The sequence below is a fragment of the Phyllobates terribilis genome, unplaced genomic scaffold (assembly GCF_046119375.1).
Source record: "Phyllobates terribilis strain yellow unplaced genomic scaffold, ASM4611937v1 Scaffold_11__3_contigs__length_659146591, whole genome shotgun sequence".
NCBI classification, from domain to species: domain Eukaryota; kingdom Metazoa; phylum Chordata; class Amphibia; order Anura; family Dendrobatidae; genus Phyllobates; species Phyllobates terribilis.
In genome coordinates, this window is record NW_027362771.1 from 396,082,655 (window position 1) to 396,100,443 (window position 17,789).

At 46.2% G+C, this 17,789-nt stretch overlaps 1 protein-coding gene across 1 annotated transcript in view; it reads right to left on the reverse strand.

Moving 5' to 3' along the window:
• The window catches only part of LEO1 (LEO1 homolog, Paf1/RNA polymerase II complex component), a 28,591-nt gene extending 11,636 nt beyond the window's left edge, over positions 1 to 16,955 (reverse strand). The window contains exons 1-6 of the mRNA XM_073653036.1: positions 16,655 to 16,955; positions 12,533 to 13,432; positions 12,302 to 12,409; positions 10,480 to 10,577; positions 6,501 to 6,646; positions 2,793 to 2,877 (exon numbers count right to left, since the gene is read on the reverse strand). Coding sequence (XP_073509137.1) covers positions 2,793 to 2,877; positions 6,501 to 6,646; positions 10,480 to 10,577; positions 12,302 to 12,409; positions 12,533 to 13,432; positions 16,655 to 16,718 — 1,401 coding nt within the window. The 5' untranslated portion in view covers positions 16,719 to 16,955. The remainder of the gene's footprint in view (positions 1 to 2,792; positions 2,878 to 6,500; positions 6,647 to 10,479; positions 10,578 to 12,301; positions 12,410 to 12,532; positions 13,433 to 16,654) is intronic.
• Between the last annotated feature and the right edge of the window lie 834 nt (positions 16,956 to 17,789).

The following is a 17,789-nucleotide window of genomic DNA, read 5'->3' on the forward strand; positions in this document are numbered from 1 at the left end:
TAAATCCTTTACGCTAAATGACAAGTACAGTAAGCAGCACTTTCACTGTACTTCGTATATATGTGGCTGACATGTTTCTATCTATCTAATCTATGTGTGAAGCTCTATTCTTTCGGTTCTAAATTGTCGGGTACAGGTGTATGCCGCTGCTGAATTGCCGGCTTTTCATGTTTCACTGTTGGCACTGTTCCCATCGATTTGGGCAATCACTGTAATGCCACAACCACCATGGCTGTGGCATTACAGTGAGTGACAGACAATCCCTGCATGATTGGTGCTCTAAATAGCACCAGACATGCAGGACACGCTTTTGGTGCACGAACAGTTATCGAACATAACCTCGAACAGCCGAATTTTTTGCAAATCGTTCGGGTTCGTCGAACAACTCGAACACCGCCCAAAACAGCTCGAATTTGAGATTGGCGAACAGTTCTAGTCGAACACCGCTCATCTCTAATCACAACCCCACATAATCATTAATAGCATTCTCTCCTCCCCTTTCCAAACTGCAAATGGGACAAGACAGGGCTGTCCTTTGTCTCCCCTACTTTATGTTATAGAACATCTGGCATTTGCACTTCGTAACTCTCCCGACATCTCGGCTCTAAGGATTGTAACAGAAACACTTTAAACTAGCTCTTTACGCAGATTACCTTCTTTTGCATCTGGCCAACCCTAGCATTTCTTTCCCAGACCTAATTGAGAGAGCCCCAAATTGTGAAAAAAATTCCTTAAACTATAAGTGAACCACGCAAAATCAGAATCCCTCAACATCTCCCTCCCATCTGCTCTTGTCAATAACCTTCAATCTTCCTTTCCCTTTAAAAGACAACAAAAAGCAATTAAGTATCTGGGCATTCAGATCTCAGTTAGTTGCACAGACCTTTTTCCATTTAACTACTCAGAGCTGCTTCAATGGAGACCTGAAATCCTACAATCGTTCCCAACGGTCATGGTTTGGTAGAATAAATGCAATAAAAATGGATATCCTTCCACGATTCCTCTATCTGTTCCAAACAGTACCAATACATATGCCTAAATATTATTTTAAAAATCTCCAAAAAGCATTGAACAAATGTTTGGGGTTCACTTAACCCTAGAACGCATACCTGGGGCCTCGCAGGCCCGCCCTGTTAATTGTTTTCTATTTTCTGCAAGATTTCTTTAGTTAGAATTTTGAAACTCTAGGTATTCCTCAGGTATATAGTTGTTTGTCATTTCCAGTTGTTCATTTATTTATTATTTGCACACGGGCCTAAAAGGCCCCAGGTATGTTTAAGTGTAGATTTTTATGGTCATGCGCTCTAGAGTTAAACTGCAGATTAACTTTAACATCCTCAACAGGCCTAAATTGAAGGGAGGAGCAGGAATACCTAATATTCAGCGTTATTATCAAGGGGTTCTATCGAGAATTATAGGCAAGAGATACAATGAATCCAACAAACAATAGGTTGAGGCTGAAAAACTCTTCTCCACGTCAAAGTCCTGTAACATGGGTCCCTCCCATATTAGACCTCCAATTTCTGAGTTTCTGCCTCTGACTCAATCAGTACTGACATTCTGGGACAATGGCTGAATCTGTCTCATAGATCAGTTTTCTTTTTGACAATCCAGTGTTTCCCCCTACTATGGGAATAGACTCCTTCCTCTGTTGGCATTCTTCCCACCGGGTCGGATTGGGACAGGTGATAGCTAATGCCCTCAAACGCCCCCATTTTGCTTCCTTACAAAAGGGGCGTGCACGGGAGTCTTTGTCTTGGTTGGAGTACCTGCAGATGAGAGCCTTCCGTCGAACCACATCCTAGCCACCCCACCCTCTCATCTCTCTACTATACAATATCCTCAGTGACTTCCTCTCAGATGTTGTTCCTGGATACCTTGATACCTGGCAAAACAAGCTGCAGATTTCTCTGTCAGAGTCGGATCTCCTCAAGATATTTACATTGACTCACAAGATGATGTTAACATCTTACCTGGCTTGTACAAATGTCCAGAGCTCCTACATTTAATATTCCCAACATCCTCCAATCTGTGTTGGAGATGTGGGACTGAGGTTGGCACAATGACCCATATCTGGTGGTCTTATCACCTCCTACAGCCATTTTGGCAAGGAATTTTTGAAATTTACTTTTAAGTGACAGGCTGACCCCCATCACCTCAGATCACACTTCTCTTTACTCCCTGGATCTATTTCCTTGACTATAAAGGATATACTGCGGTTCTTCCTCACCGCAGCTCAATCAGTTATTTCCAGACATTGGAAATCCGCCATAACCCCCACTAAGGAGTGGATAAATGAGCTTGATTGTATAGAACACACAAAATCACTCATAGCACATGATCACGTTGACTGGGACCAGTACTCTAAAATCTGGTTTTCCTGGACTTCCTTTAAAGAAGGCCCCCGATTCGCTGCATGGCTCTTTTAAGTATACTTTTATACCCCCATTCATTGTGCGTGGGTAACTGGCCACCCGTTTGCCCTCCTTAATACCCAACCTACCCCCTCCCCCCACACACACACACTTTTCTTTTTCTCTTGCTTTAAGACTAAAAACTATTTGATACTATGTTTATTACGAGCTTGATCTTAGTTCAATATATCGACTTAGCAAAATGTCACTCGTATATTAAAATACACATGAATGGAAGAAAATCTTATTTTTGTAATTTTCTTGTGACTTCCTTTTATGCTCTATAAAATTTAAGCTGAATGTTATCTGCCTTTTCTATATTTTACTTTTGAAAAGTCAAAAAAACGAAAAATAAAATCCAGATGAATAGAAAAATACCTTCAGTTTCAGCCTAGTTCGGCCTTCTTCATCCAACATTTCTTCATCTTCAAACTCATCTTCATAGTATTGTGGATCAAAGGGTCTAAAGACAAACATGTACATAAGTATAAGAAATCTGACTTTACCAATAGTAATGTCACATGAGAATATGTAACAAAGTGAATTACAGGCCGACAAGGTCTCCATGTAAAGTCATATAATGCCTCTCCTCACTTACACCACATTAATACGGTTTCCTCCCATACTCTATATAGGTATCTACAGCAAGGTATGCACCACAGTTCCTCCTTTCTCTAGGCAGCTCCCGGATGGCAGGCCAATTGCTGGGATCTGCCGACTGCCAAGAGCGAGCTGCTCTTTACAGGAACTCTTAAAGGGGCAGTTTCATAAAGATAAACCCTGTCCACCTGCCTTATTCAGGCCCATGGACATAATTGAGGAGGGTCCTGTGTGGGAGACCCCCTCTATGAAGAAGAGGGTTGATTTTTGAAAATGGCCCACATAAAATAATAACTTTAATCTTCTAGCATTAGATGGATTTTCATTTTGATGAGACAACCTCTACAACAAATTGGGTCAGAGGGATTTTCCCTCCCACAGAATAAATTTGGCACTGATTCACAGGACAGATTGATGGTGCCCCACAAAAAAAAAAAAAAAAAAAAAGGATGGAAAACATTTACACTGATAATATGTGCCAGAAATACAAAATATACATGTATATCCCAAGATGTCTACGTACAAGTACTTTATTGATTAATCCAAATCCTCATGCAGGGTTATTCAATAACTAAGGCTACAATAAAGAGAATATAAATAGATAAGCTATAATGAAGCTATAATGCAACTGTATGTCTAGTATTAGAACTAGTGATGAGTGAGTATGTTAGGTTAACCCGTTCGGCGAGTATGCTCGGGCGAGTACCTTCAGCGTACTCTGTGATATGTTTGAATCACTCCTGTGTGCATGATTTGCGACATTTTGACAGCTTTAATACATTTGAGGAATGCTTGTTTCTTAAGCATTCCTCACATGTATTAAAGCTGTCAAAATGTCGCAAATCATGCACACGGGAATCAAACATATCACCAAGTACGCTGAAGATACTCGGTACTCGCCTGAGCATACTCGCCGAAAGGGTTAACAGAACATATCGCTCATCACTAGTTATAACACAGATATCTAGCCAGTATGATAAGTAGCACTCAACAGGAGTAGAAAGGATTAATGGCAAACAGACAGTGATACATGCAAAGCAAATTAGTAACCATGAGGTTATAGCACCATAGGGAGGCTTAATGGAGGTATAGGTAAAGTATATTTCGGATCATAAGACGCACCCCAAATGTTGGGGTGGAAAATAGGAAAAAAATATTTTTTTTATAATATGGGGGTATGTCTTATAGTCTGAATAGGTACGGTATCTTACCTGGGGGGCGGTGGAGTGAGGGTCACAGGAGGCAGGGTCCTTCAGGAAGCCGGTGGAAGTGAAGGAATGCTGCGGACCCTGGGTGCGAGAAGGCGGTGCTCCAGCAACAGGATCAAAGGGACCTCCGTTCCATCAGGAACCCAGCGGCAGCAGCAGCAGAAGAGGTGAGGTGCTGCGGGGCCGGTGTCTGGCTGTCGGCAGAGCGCTGCTTTCCGGTGGACGCGGACATCTTCCTGAAGCAGCAATCTACAGGAAAATGGCCGCCGAGATCCCAGACTGCGCATGCGCCAGCTGGGGCGCCCATTTTCCTGTAGATCGCAGCTTCAGGATGATGGCCGCGGCCACCGGAAAGCAACGCTCGCCACTCTACCTCACCTCATCGCCAACAGCCAGACATCGGCGCCGCAGCACCACACCACTTCTGCTGCCGCTGGGTTCCTGAGGGAGGAAATGGAGGGCCCTGTGATCCCTCTCCACCACCACCGCAACTATTCGGTAAGCTTATGTTCGGACCATAAGACGGTCTTATGGTCTGAAAAATACAGTAGTTAATACTTAAGCTAGCTGCGCATAATACACGAGTGTACACATTTCAAAACATAGCCTCATATAGAGTATATCTGTACCACCTGGATGGTGTCAGGTACCTGCTTGCCATCAATTTTTTGTCTCTGTTACCTGGATTTGTGGGGTCTCTGCCATTTTAGATGCTTTTATTGTTTATCTAATGAATTAATAAAATTTACCAGGTTTACCCAGCTGTAATAGCTTCCTTGTTTTTTTGTTTTTTTTCTTTCAGGCCTTTTCTTTCAAGTTGCTCATAGGGTAATAGAGAGCAGCCAAAAGACTCGCCCCCAGAGAATCCTCAGAGCAACACTCCTTGGTAAAGGCCATAATTAGTAGGGCAAAATAAAACGCCCATATCTCTGGAACTATATGGCAGGTTTCAAAAATACAAAACTAAGCAGAGGGAATAAAATAGAGCAAAAACTGGTCACTATTGACCTGGTGATGGTTCCTCTTTAACAATGAGCGCCATACATGTATTGCATCATAAGCAGGTATATGGAGTGGACTCAGGAGATGATCTCACACCATTCCTGGCAGAGGATGGTTGTTTTATTCAGCCAATATCTGACACTAACAGCTGCAGGTGAAGCCAAGCTCTGCCTGCTGCTATTAACCTGTTAAATGCCACTGTCAATCTCTGACAGCTGAATTTACCATTCTAAGAGTCCGATTTTTAACTATTTATCGCGTTGTGTATTACAGTATATAGTATAAGCGATCAGATGATCGGGAGGTTCAAGTCCCCAAGTGAAATTAACAAATAAATAAAAAGTAAAAAAAGGGTTTTAAAAAATATATTAACAAAAATAATTAAAATTATCCTCGATTTTCCCCCTATTAAAAATAAAGATAGAAAAAATATAATCAAAATATAAAAATCACCCAATTGGTAAAAACTATAAAGAGAAAAAATTGAAAAGTGTCAGAGTTGCCGCAACTCCTCAAAAAAAAGTGGAAGAAGAGATCAAAACATTGTATCTACCCCAAAACGCTATCAATAAAAATGATAGTTCTATAAACCCAAATACACACACGTTTGCTATTGCCATAATAGTACTGACCTGGAAAATTGTAATTCCAGGTCATTTTCACTACACAATGAATGCTATAAAAAGAAACCACAAAAGCAATTACAGAAGTGCGGGGTTTTCTATTGCAAATTCACTGCAGTTAGAATTTTTGTTATCCGTTTCTCTGTATATCACATGGTAGAGTGAATGGTGTCAATAAAAAGTACAGTTCATCCTGCAAAAAATAAGACATCATGGCTATTTAGACAAGAAAACAAAAAAAAATTTACAGCTCCTGGAAGAAGTGATGGAAAAAAAGTGAAGTGTAAATGAAAAATGGCCCAGTCTTTAAGGGGTTAAAGGGAGCAGTAGCAGACAAGCGACTGTAGCTCCATTCAAAATCGATAGGTCTGATGTAGAGAAGCCCTGCGTTCAGTAACCCAATCCAGGTGATTAGTGGGGGTTCACTGATCATACAAGTATCACCTATGCTGTAGAGAAGTAACACATCGGTTATGCGGGAGAACTACTCAATATGGAGCATACTGTGGTTATCTACTTAGAAATTCATCTGCCCCAAGACCAAGGGGCAATGCCCTAAGCTTAGGGATTAATGTGAGCCATTACAATCTGAATACTGGACTTTTGAATTATCGTGGGATTTATCCTTCAGAGTTTCCCTTAATATGCCTTACCTGGGCTCAACACTAAGAAAGTTAGGAAGCTTCACAAAATACAAGTCGTTTCCAAGGTCTGTGTTCACTTTAGGGATCTCTACTTCTATTCTGGTCTCAGGAACAGGTTCCTCTTCCTGATGATCGCGGTCCATTCCATCTTCATCCTGGAGAATCAACAAATGTCAGTAAATCAGTCTTCCTGGTGCAACATATTACAAATATACATATAATACTAATACACGTCCAATCCATGACCAATAACATTTCATTGGCAAGTGATTTGGTATTATACGCTAATATATTCACACTAGATGGTGGCCCGATTCTAATGCATCGGGTATTCTAGAATAGGTATGCGGCCGACCGGGTGCAATCAGCAGAGCTGTGTTTAAATTTGGCGCCAATACTGCTGACTGGTCGCGGCCAATCAGCAGAGCGTAGTTTAAATTTGGCGCCAAAAATCGCTGATTAGTCGCGACCGGTGGTTGCGACCAATCAGCAGAGTGAGGTTTAAATTTGGCGCCAATACTGCTGATTGGAGGCGTCCGCGTCCAATCAGCACAGCAGTGTTTAAATGTGGTGGCAAGATCGGTGATTGGTCGCGGCCGCTATTTAAATGTGGCGCCCAAATCGGTGATTGGTTGCGGGCAGCGGCCGCGACCAATCAGAGCGGTGTATAACTTTAGCGCCAAGATCACTGATTGGTCGCGCTCTCCACACCCGACCAATCAGCGAATCATATTGGTGAGGAGCGGGGAGCGGAATCGTATTAGTGAGGACCGGGGAGAACCGCTGCCTGTGCGGCTACTTCCGCTGCGAGAACCCGGGACATGAGCGACTGCTCGCAGCAGAAGTATCCCGACCCGCAGCGCCGCTCCCCTGTCCTCCTTTCACACCCTAGCCGCTGATGTCCCCACAGTATCCGCATGATGTTACAAAGATCCGGACATTTGTGTTAAAAATCGCTGATTGGTCGCTGGCGCTGGCCGCGACCAATCACCGATCTTAGCGGCAAATTCAAACACCGCTGTGCTGATTGGTCGCCGACGCTGTGCGCGACCAATCACCGATTTTGGCGCCACATTTAAATAGCGTCCGCGACCAAATCAGTACAGCGGTGTTTAAATGTGGAGCCAAGATCGGTGATTGGTCGCGGCCAATATTTGAAAGTGGCGCCCAAATCGGTGATTGGTCGCGGGCAGCGTCCGCGACCAATCAGCACCATAGTGTTTAACTTTTGCGGCAAGATCCGTGATTGGTCGTGGGCCAAGACCACGACCAATCACAGATTTGTGCGGCACTTTTAAATAGCGTCCGCGACCAATTGGATGTCAGCGCCGCTCCCCAGTCCTCCCTTCACACCCTAGCCGCTCATGTCCCCACAGTATCCGCATGGTGTTACAAAGGTCCGGACATTTGTGTTAAAAATCGGTGATTGGTCGCAGACGCTGCCCGCGACCAATCACCGATTTGGGCGCCAAATTTAAATATCAGCCGCGACCAATCACCGATCTTGGCTCCACATTTAAACACCGCTGTGCTGATTGGTCGCGGCCGATATTTAAATGTGGCGCCCAAATCGGTGATTGGTTGCGGGCAGCGGCCGCGACCAATCAGAGCGGTGTATAACTTTAGCGCCAAGATCACTGATTGGTCGGGTGTGGAGAGCGCGACCAATCACCGATCTTGGCTCCACATTTAAACACCGCTGTGCTGATTGGTCGCGGCCGATATTTAAATTTGGCGCCCAAATCGGTGATTTGTCGCGGGCAGCGCCAGCGACCAATCAGCGATTTTTAACACAAATTTCCGGACCTTTGTAACACCATGCGGATACAGTGGGGACATCAGCGGCTAGGGTGTGAAGGGAGGACCGGGGAGCGGCGCTGTGGGTCGGGATACTTCTGCTGCGAGCGCCCGCTCATGTCCCTGGTTCTTGCAGCGGAAGTATCCGCACAGGCAGCGGCGCTGACATCCAATTGGTCGCGGACGCTATTTAAAAGTGACGCACAAATCGGTGATTGGTCGCTGTCTTGGCCCGCGATCAATGACTGATCTTGGCGCCAAAGTTAAACACTATTGTGCTGATTGGTCGCGGACGCTGACCGAGACCAATCACCGATTTGGGCACCAAATTTAAATATCGGCCGCGACCAATCACCGATCTTGGCTCCACATTTAAACACCGCTGTGCTGATTGGTTGCGGCCGATATTTAAATTTGGCGCCCAAATCGGTGATTGGTCGCCGACGCTGCCCGCGACCAATCAGCACAGCGGTGCTTAACTTTAGCGGTAAGATCAGTGATTGGTCGGGTCCGAAGACCGCCACCAATCATCGAATCGTCTTGGTGAGGACCGGGGAGCGGCGCTGCCTGTGCGGATACTTCCGCTGCGAGAACCCGGGACATGAGCGGGCGCTCGCAGCAGAAGTATCCCGACCCGCAGCGCCGCTCCCCGGTCCTCCCTTCCGCATGGAGGTCAGCGACGCCGGCGGTCCTTCCGCTGCTACCGGCCGGGAGATGAGCGCCTCGCACCGCTCATCTCCCGGCTGCATCTCCGTCCCGCACGTGGGTCCGGAGGTCGGGTTCCTTCTGCTGTTGCCGGCCGGGAGATGAGCGCCTCGCGCCGGTCATCTCCTGGCTGCATCGCCGCTGAGCTCCGTCCCGCAGATGAGCCGCTAACGGCCGCCATCTTTTTTTTAGAAATCCCCCGGCGCTGATTGGCCGCTGCCGAACCACGTTAACAGTGAAAAATTCCCACACCTGCAGCTTACTCACTACTATACATTGGAGAGAGAAAGATCATACCTGGTGCAAAAGAAAAGTGACTGCTGACTTGCTACTACTGCTAATAGGTATCACGTTAGGGCTTATTGTGACGCATTATCAGGAGCAGCTGATCAAAACCAGATAATTTACTGCTTTTCTAAAAATCAGCAAAATCATTCCATTCCTGCTATTCAGCCCTTGAACATTTATCAACAGCTCCACCTACACATTATGATACCCCCACAAAGAAAGATGGACCTCATATTCCCCACACATAGCCACCACCATGTTTCACTGTGAGATGATGTTCTTGGGGTGATGAGCTGTGTTTGTTTGGTGCCAGACATAGCGTTTACCTTGGTGGCCAAAAACTTAAATTTTGGTCTCATCTGACCACAGCACCTTCCTCCATATATTTGGAGAGTCTTGTACATGTCTTTTGGCAAACTCAAAAAGACCCTTACAATTTGTGTGTGTAAGTAAAGGCTTTTTTTCTGTCCACTCTTCCATAAATGCCACCTCTATGGAGTGTACGGCTTATTCTGGTCATATGGACAGATACTCCAGTCTCTGCTTGGGAACTCTGCAGCTCCCTCAAGGTTACCTTTGGTCTCTTCCTCTCTTGATTAATGCTTTCCTTGCCAGTGCTGAGAGTTTTGGTGGGCGGCCCTCTCTTGGCAGGTTTGTTGTGGTACCATGTTCTTTCCATTTGATGATAATGGATTTGATGGTGCTCTGGGGATCATCAGAGATTGGGATATTTTTTTTCCTCTTGGTCTTCATGGTGTTTGGTTAATTGTGCCTCTTGCTTAATGGTGTTGCAGCCTCTGTGGCCTTTCAAAAAAGGTGTGTATATACTGACAGACCATGTGACACTTAGATTGCACACAGGTGGACTTCCTCTCACTGAGCATGTGACTTGTGAAGGTAATTGCTTCCTCCATAAATTTTTAGGGGATTCATAGCAAAAGAGGTGAATAAATATGCACATGCCAATTTTTAGTTACTTGATCCCATAAATTTGTTTTATTCCTATATTTTTCTCACTTCACTAACTTGACTATTTAGTGCTGATGCTTCAAACACATCAGATTACTAAAATATTTAAGCACAGTTTGTAATGTAACAAAATAGGTAAAAAGCCAAGTTGGGGGTGGGAGGGTCAATACTTTTGCAAGCCACTATATGGATAAGGAAGCCTGGCAGTTAAATGTCTATGGGTACATACCATTGGTTGGCCTGGAGTTGGTGGTTTCTCTTCACCATCGCTGTCTGAAGAAATATCATCTGCATCTCCAAATAAATCAGAGGCGCCCTTTTTTCCCTCTATTTAAAGAAATTATTAAATATGGAATTTTATGTAGAACATTTAAATGGGATTAATTAGCTAAATGTGATATTAGAAACAGGACACAAGAGATAGAAAGCACAATATGTCCCTTATGGATAACAAGTCAGTATAAATTAAAGCAATACAGATCTACTGAAGACGCTGCAAGTAGAGTGATTGAAAAGGAAAGTAGTAGAGGGATTTAAATTTCCCAGGAGACCCAGATGACATACTGTAGGCTGGTTTATTGACGGACAAAAATTAGGCGCTGTCCCTATTTCGGTTTTGATATGCTGTGTGTCTGTTCTGTTTTAAGAGCAGACAGATGGAATCATGACCAAAACGGATCCGTTTGCCAAGTACTGCAAACTGACTGCTACTGAGTATTATGGGGTCCATCTGGTATTCACATGTCGTCTGTTTTTTTTTTTTGTTTGTTTTTTTTTAGAATGGAAGAAAAAGCTCTGCATGCTGTGCTTGGTCATACGTTCTAAAAACTGATCCTATAGTAATCAGTAGGATCCACCTGCTTAAACTTTTCAGCAGTTATCAAACGGATCTGGTTTTGCATGATTTCTATTTGTCTGTTCCTAAAGTGGAGCAGACAAACGCAACTGAAAAAAAAGGACATCTGAACAAAGCCATACAAGGCATTCTGACAATAGGCTGGTAACAACTTACAAAGGTGGCCATACAGAATTTAAAGAACAACTGTTTTAATTTTTTTCATAAATTTATAAAAATAAACATATCTTTTTATAGAAATCCACTTCTTTCTCCTCCTGAGTTAATCTTTTGTTTTCAATTCAAAGTTAAGATGTGTCTTCCCTGAAGACAGATTTTCCCACTACTGAGACATGAGATGACAGTTGGTGCTCAAAGTTCTATGGAGAACTGTAACTGTCATTTCAGGAGAACTCACAGCAGAATGTCTGTGTCTGCCTCTAGCTCCTCCATCCTCTACATACCATTTTAAAAAGCACCAACTGCCATCCCCTATCTCAGTAGTGGGAAAGTCTGTCAGTCTTCACTGAATACAGATTTTCCCCATGAATTGAGAATGAATAAGCTGTCCAGAAGGACAAACAAGCAAAGTTCTCTGCTAAGATATTTTACAAATGTTGCTTATTGTCATATGTACTATTGAATTATGAGATACAAATTAAAGTTGACAGTTAATCTTTAAAGAGGTTGTCCACTACTTTAGCACTGATGAGCTGTCATCAATGTCTGACTCCCGGCACCCCTGCCGATCAGCTGCTATCAGTGTCAGCAGCCGGAAGTACTCACTTGCATAGCTGCTTCGTCTTCTGGTAGTGGCTGGCACAGTGTACTACACATCCGCCTCCTATTGATTTGAATAGGAGGCGGATGTGTTGTACCAAGCCTTGGCCACTACCAGAAGACAGAGCAGCTCCGGGAGTGAGTACTTTCGCTCGGCGGCCACCGACACCAATAACAGCTGATCGGCAGGGGTGCCGGGAGTCAGACCCTGACTGATCAGACATTGATGACCTATCCGAACGATAGGTCATCAATGCTAAAGCAGTGGATATCCACTTTAAAGAGTTTCTGTTCAGCCAGAAGTTACAATATCTTGAGCAATGACAGGTGACATTGTTACTAATATTTTATTAATGTCAGTAAGTGAATAGAAAAACAATATTAATGTAAAAGCAGAAATGTAAAAGTCTTCTAGACGGTCACCATACTCACTTACCTTTGGGTGTTTCACCATCACTGTCTAACTCAGAGTCTGACTGTGGCTTCCTTTTCTTATGCCTCTGTCGTACAATCTCCTCTTCACTGTCGCTGTCTTTTCCAGACACTATGAATGAAATTAGAAAATGTTACCCCCCCTTAATGTATATTTTTAGATTCACAAAATCCCTGATTGTAACATATTACACACAATATGTTGGTGCTGATAAAACCTAGGAGTGAAACAGACCTGATTTGTGCTCTTGTTCTTCGCCACCTGAATGTTGCTGCTCATTATCAGAGTGATGGCCATCAAGTTCATCATCATCTGAATGTTGTCTCTGCTCGTCGTCTGAATGTTGTCTCTGATCATGGTCATCGTCATCTGAATGGCGTCGCTCTTGGTCTTCATCATCTGAATGTTGCTGCTCATCATCTGACCGCTGTCGTTCATGATCATCATCTGAATTCTGAAGCTTTGGCTCCTCATCATCTGATCGTTGATGATCCTGTTCTTCTCCATCTGAATGCTGTCTTTCATCATCAGAATGTTTCTGATCATGGTCATCGTCATCTGAGTGATGTCTGTGATCGTCCTCATCAGACAGATGGTTTTCATGGTCTTCTCCATCAGACTGTCTATGCATCTCCTCATCTGACCTCATATTTCTCTCTTCATCTGAATGCTGTGCTTCGTCCTCCGACATTTGGATTTTCTCTTCATCATCAGACTGGTCACTTTTATCCTCCCGGCCCCACTTTTCGTCCTCAGAATGGGCATCTTTTTCTGACCCTTCGGCTTCAGAGTGGTGGCTGCTGTTGTCAGATTGGGGTCTTCTATCGTCATCTTCATCCTGAAAGTTTTCGGAGCCACTGTGCTGCTCGGCATCTGAATGATCATTTTCCTCTTGCTCAGAGTGAACGTTACCTTCAGACTGATTATCGGACCTTTCTGAACGATTGTAACTACCACTGTGCTGTGACCCAGCTTCATCCTCACTGTCATCACCAAAAAGTTCTCTGTTGCTAGGTTTTGAAGCAGAATGTCCATCATCGTCATCATCGTGCTCACTGTCGCTAGCAGAAGCATTACTCACGGAGCCGGCGTTCCTTGGTTCCGAGTCAGAGCCAGATCCAGAGTGCGAGTCTTCTAAAGGAAGAAATAACAGGTCAGATTATCTCATCGTCAGCACTACAATACACAGAAAGCGCTAACTCCACAGGGGCATTTTTAACTCTTGTAACCTGCAGCAGCCTGATAAGAATTCTACTTATATGGTTTGTCCGCTATTAGTTCAACCACGTCTCAATCGGAATGTCTGCCTCCATTAAAATAAAAAACACCAATACTCCCTTCCACTGCCGGCGCTGTTCCAGCGGTGTCAGTACTCACGTGAGGTTACGCTGTCACACCAGCCCTGTGGCCAATCAGCACCGGCGTCACTGTTTCCGCCTTCGGACAAATTTAACATCGAGAGGAAGTCGGAGAGCAGGCGTAGCCCTGACCACTTCTTTATATTTGATCCGTCTGAAGGAGTGGACAGTGACGGTGGCGTTGATTGGCCGCAGGGCTCACATGAGATTTTTACGTCATATATTGCAAGACTGAAAAAACTTCATATGAGCCCCGGGACGCAAGTGCCACCTCTGCTGGAACAGCGCCGGAGGAGAGTATAGGTGTTTTTATTTTAATGAAGGCAAACATTAAGATCGATTAGTTGACAACCCCCTTAAAGGTGTTGTCCCATTTCAGAGCAATAAGCTCCGGTAGTCGCAAAAACTGTGCTTTGCTTAATCACCCAAGGTCCAACGCTGTGTCTCCAAAAGCTGCAACAGTCTGTTAGTCCGCAGTGTTGACATCATGTTAACAGCGCTGCAGCCAATCATTGAGTTCAGCTGCTCTGCCTGTGTAGACATACAGCTCATCGATCAGCAGCAGCACCATCAACGTGAAATTAGTGCTGCAGACAAAGAACAGAGACCAGGGCAATTGCGGAGACACAATATTAGTCATGATGAGGGTACATAATATTGTTTTTTTTTGCAGTTTTTTTAGTAACTACTGCAGATTATAGAATAATGCTTTCTGAAAGGGTGAAAACCCCTCGAAAAGGGTTGTCCATCTTTATTTTTTTTTTTATTCCACATAAAAATATCAGTGCGGGCTCTGCACTGCTGATAATGTTTTTTTTGTGATATTGCTGTAGTGCTTGAATGTTAGAGCTGCAGTTCATCGCAGGGCTTAGAGATCATGTGCCATCTACATTGGCATAACCTCAGAGCTCAGTGATTGGCTGCAGCCATCTCATCAAAGACCACGGGTAGCAGTAGATAGCTGGAAACTATTTATTTTCTCTGTCAAAATGATGAACACCAGAGCAGAATCAAATAGGGTCCATCCTGGGACAGGACCCGCAATCCGGTATGCTCAGCCTCGTGGTCTGGCCATGTCTGGGTTGTATTGCTTTTAAAGAAAACCTCAGAGCTGGATCTGTGACACACAATGCAGTGAGATTCACTCACTTGCAAATTTCACCAAGGTGTCAGCCAGTGCTGCACCATGTTTTATCCATAATGGAATCTGCAACAGATCTTGATACAAATGTGACCAGAGCCTTAGTGCTGAGCGATAGCACTGCCCATGTGTTATTAATAAAGTGAGATGGCATGTGACCAGGATCTACCACCACTGTGATCACAGCTGTCTGACCGCTGGGACCCTGCAATCCAGCAAGTGGATGAGGCTCTGCTTCACTGATCTTTCTCAGCACCGGCCCCTTTATAGTAACTGAGGTGCAGCTCCAGCGTCAATGGGGGCAAAATCAAGGGGATTTACCAATATACCCATCCATTCTTTGGGTCAGCAGGGTCTCATCACTCAGTGATATGACACCACGTCATGTGACCGGAATGACCCCAATAACGATGTCATATCCCACACTGAGCTGCTCCAAGAAACTCTCCAACCTGAAAGGGAAGGACTGGAGCTGTCAGCTTCCGTGTGCCAGGGTCTGGTCTATCTCCTAGTGCCCAGCCCCCTAGTGCCCGGCCCCCTACTGCACAGTCCCCTAGTGCCCGGCCCCCTACTGCCCGGCCCCCTACTGCACAGTCCCCTACTGCCCGGCCCCCTACTGCACAATCCCCTAGTGCCCGGCCCCCTACTGTACAATCCCCTAGTGCCCGGCCCCCTACTGTACAATCCCCTAGTGCCCGGCCCCCTACTGTACAATCCCCTAGTGCCCGGCCCCCTACTGTACAATCCCCGAGTGCCCGGCCACCTACTGTGCAATCCCCGAGTGCCCGGCCACCTACTGTGCAATCCCCGAGTGCCCGGCCACCTACTGTGCAATCCCCGAGTGCCCGGCCACCTACTGTGCAATCCCCGAGTGCCCGGCCACCTACTGTGCAATCCCCGAGTGCCCGGCCACCTACTGTGCAATCCCCTAGTGCCCGGCCCCCTACTGTGCAATCCCCTAGTGCCCGGCCCCCTACTGTACAATCCCCTAGTGCCCGGCCCCCTACTGTACAATCCCCTAGTGCCCGGCCCCCTACTGTACAATCCCCTAGTGCCCGGCCCCCTACTGTACAATCCCCTAGTGCCCGGCCCCCTACTGTACAATCCCCTAGTGCCCGGCCCCCTACTGCACAGTCCCCTAGTGCCCGGCCCCCTACTGCACAGTCCCCTAGTGCCCGGCCCCCTACTGCACAGTCCCCTAGTGCCCGGCCCCCTACTGCACAGTCCCCTAGTGCCCGGCCCCCTACTGCACAGTCCCCTAGTGCCCGGCCACCTACTGCACAGTCCCCTAGTGCCCGGCCACCTACTGCACAGTCCCCTAGTGCCCGGCCACCTACTGCACAGTCCCCTAGTGCCCGGCCACCTACTGCACAGTCCCCTAGTGCCCGGCCACCTACTGCACAGTCCCCTAGTGCCCGGCCACCTACTGCACAGTCCCCTAGTGCCCGGCCACCTACTGCACAGTCCCCTAGTGCCCGGCCACCTACTGCACAGTCCCCTAGTGCCCGGCCACCTACTGCACAGTCCCCTAGTGCCCGGCCACCTACTGCACAGTCCCCTGGTGCCCGGCCACCTACTGCACAATCCCCTGGTGCCCGGCCACCTACTGCACAATCCCCTGGTGCCCGGCCACCTACTGTACAATCCCCTGGTGCCCGGCCACCTACTGTACAATCCCCTGGTGCCCGGCCACCTACTGTACAATCCCCTGGTGCCCGGCCACCTACTGTACAATCCCCTAGTGCCCGATCATATCGCACGGCTGCACACGGCCATTACCGCTGTACTCTCTGCCCACCTATGGGGTCCGGTGTGTGTGTGTGGGGGGGGGGGGGGGGCTCAGACTGCGGTACTCACCGTCACCTTTCTGCTCATTATCGGACTCCCCATCACTACCGAACAGCCCCTCCAGCGCGTCCATGTCTGCCCGGCCTCCTGGAGAAGCTGAGAGGAAGTGCGTGAGAGCGGAAGTGTCTGGACGCTGCGGGGCGGGGGAGGGGACACGGCTGCAGGAGTTTGGTGCCCGGTGAGGGACTATTCCCACCAGGCCGCCTTCTACCCCCTTCTGTTACCATCAGCTGCAGGGTGACCGCGGCCCTGTGCTCGTCTAGTACACGTCACACGCCCGCCTGCTGTTCTGCCATACGCGCAAGTGAAGCATTCCGGGAAATGTAGTTCTCAAAGCTGCGCATTTAGCTAAGGAAACGCGGTGACAGCTGGGAACTGTAGTCCCTGCTCCGCGCTGTCTGTAGCATGCCGGTAGTGAGCTCTGCGGCCCTGACTCTCAGGTGCTGTTTCTCCGCTTTTCTGGAGTCAGTTGCGCCTTTTTGGTGGCTTTAATACTTGCTCCTTATCCTTTATATTTTTTGCGCCACTTTTAAAGCTGTCTTTCCTCTGTAAAGGGGTTGTCCACTATTACATCGCTGTTATCGGTCCGGCTGGAAATACTTGCTGAGCTGCCCCCTCTGAAGGAATCTCACAATACTTTCCCCTGGAGTGAGCTTTCTGAAGGAGTTTTCAATTGAACAAATATTTAGACAAAAAGCAACTTTTTTTTAAAGGATTCGTGACTATTGGTGCTAGAAAGTCACAAAAGCTGGCGATGCTGGAGTTGGTTTCTTGTTCAGCGATCTTTTTTTTTCTCCAACTTCAGCATCGTCACAAACTGGGTAAAGAATAAAAAAATCATGATTTCTTCATCTAGTTTTGTGGATTTTTCACCTGCTTTTCATTTGCGCCATATTCATCTTTTCGTTTGCACGTTTTCATCTGACACATTTGTGACTTTTCAAAAAATGTTGGTGGTTTGGTCTCGACAGTTTCGCCTGGTGGTGACTTGTGAGATTATACTGGAATATATAATGTCCTACACCTCCGCCATGTTCTTCCTCATGGAGCAGTAAGTGAGAATGGCATGGAAAAATATACCATTGCCTCAGCCAAAGACATGGAAGCAGTTCTTGGCTTCAAGTGAATGGTTCAATCATATGTA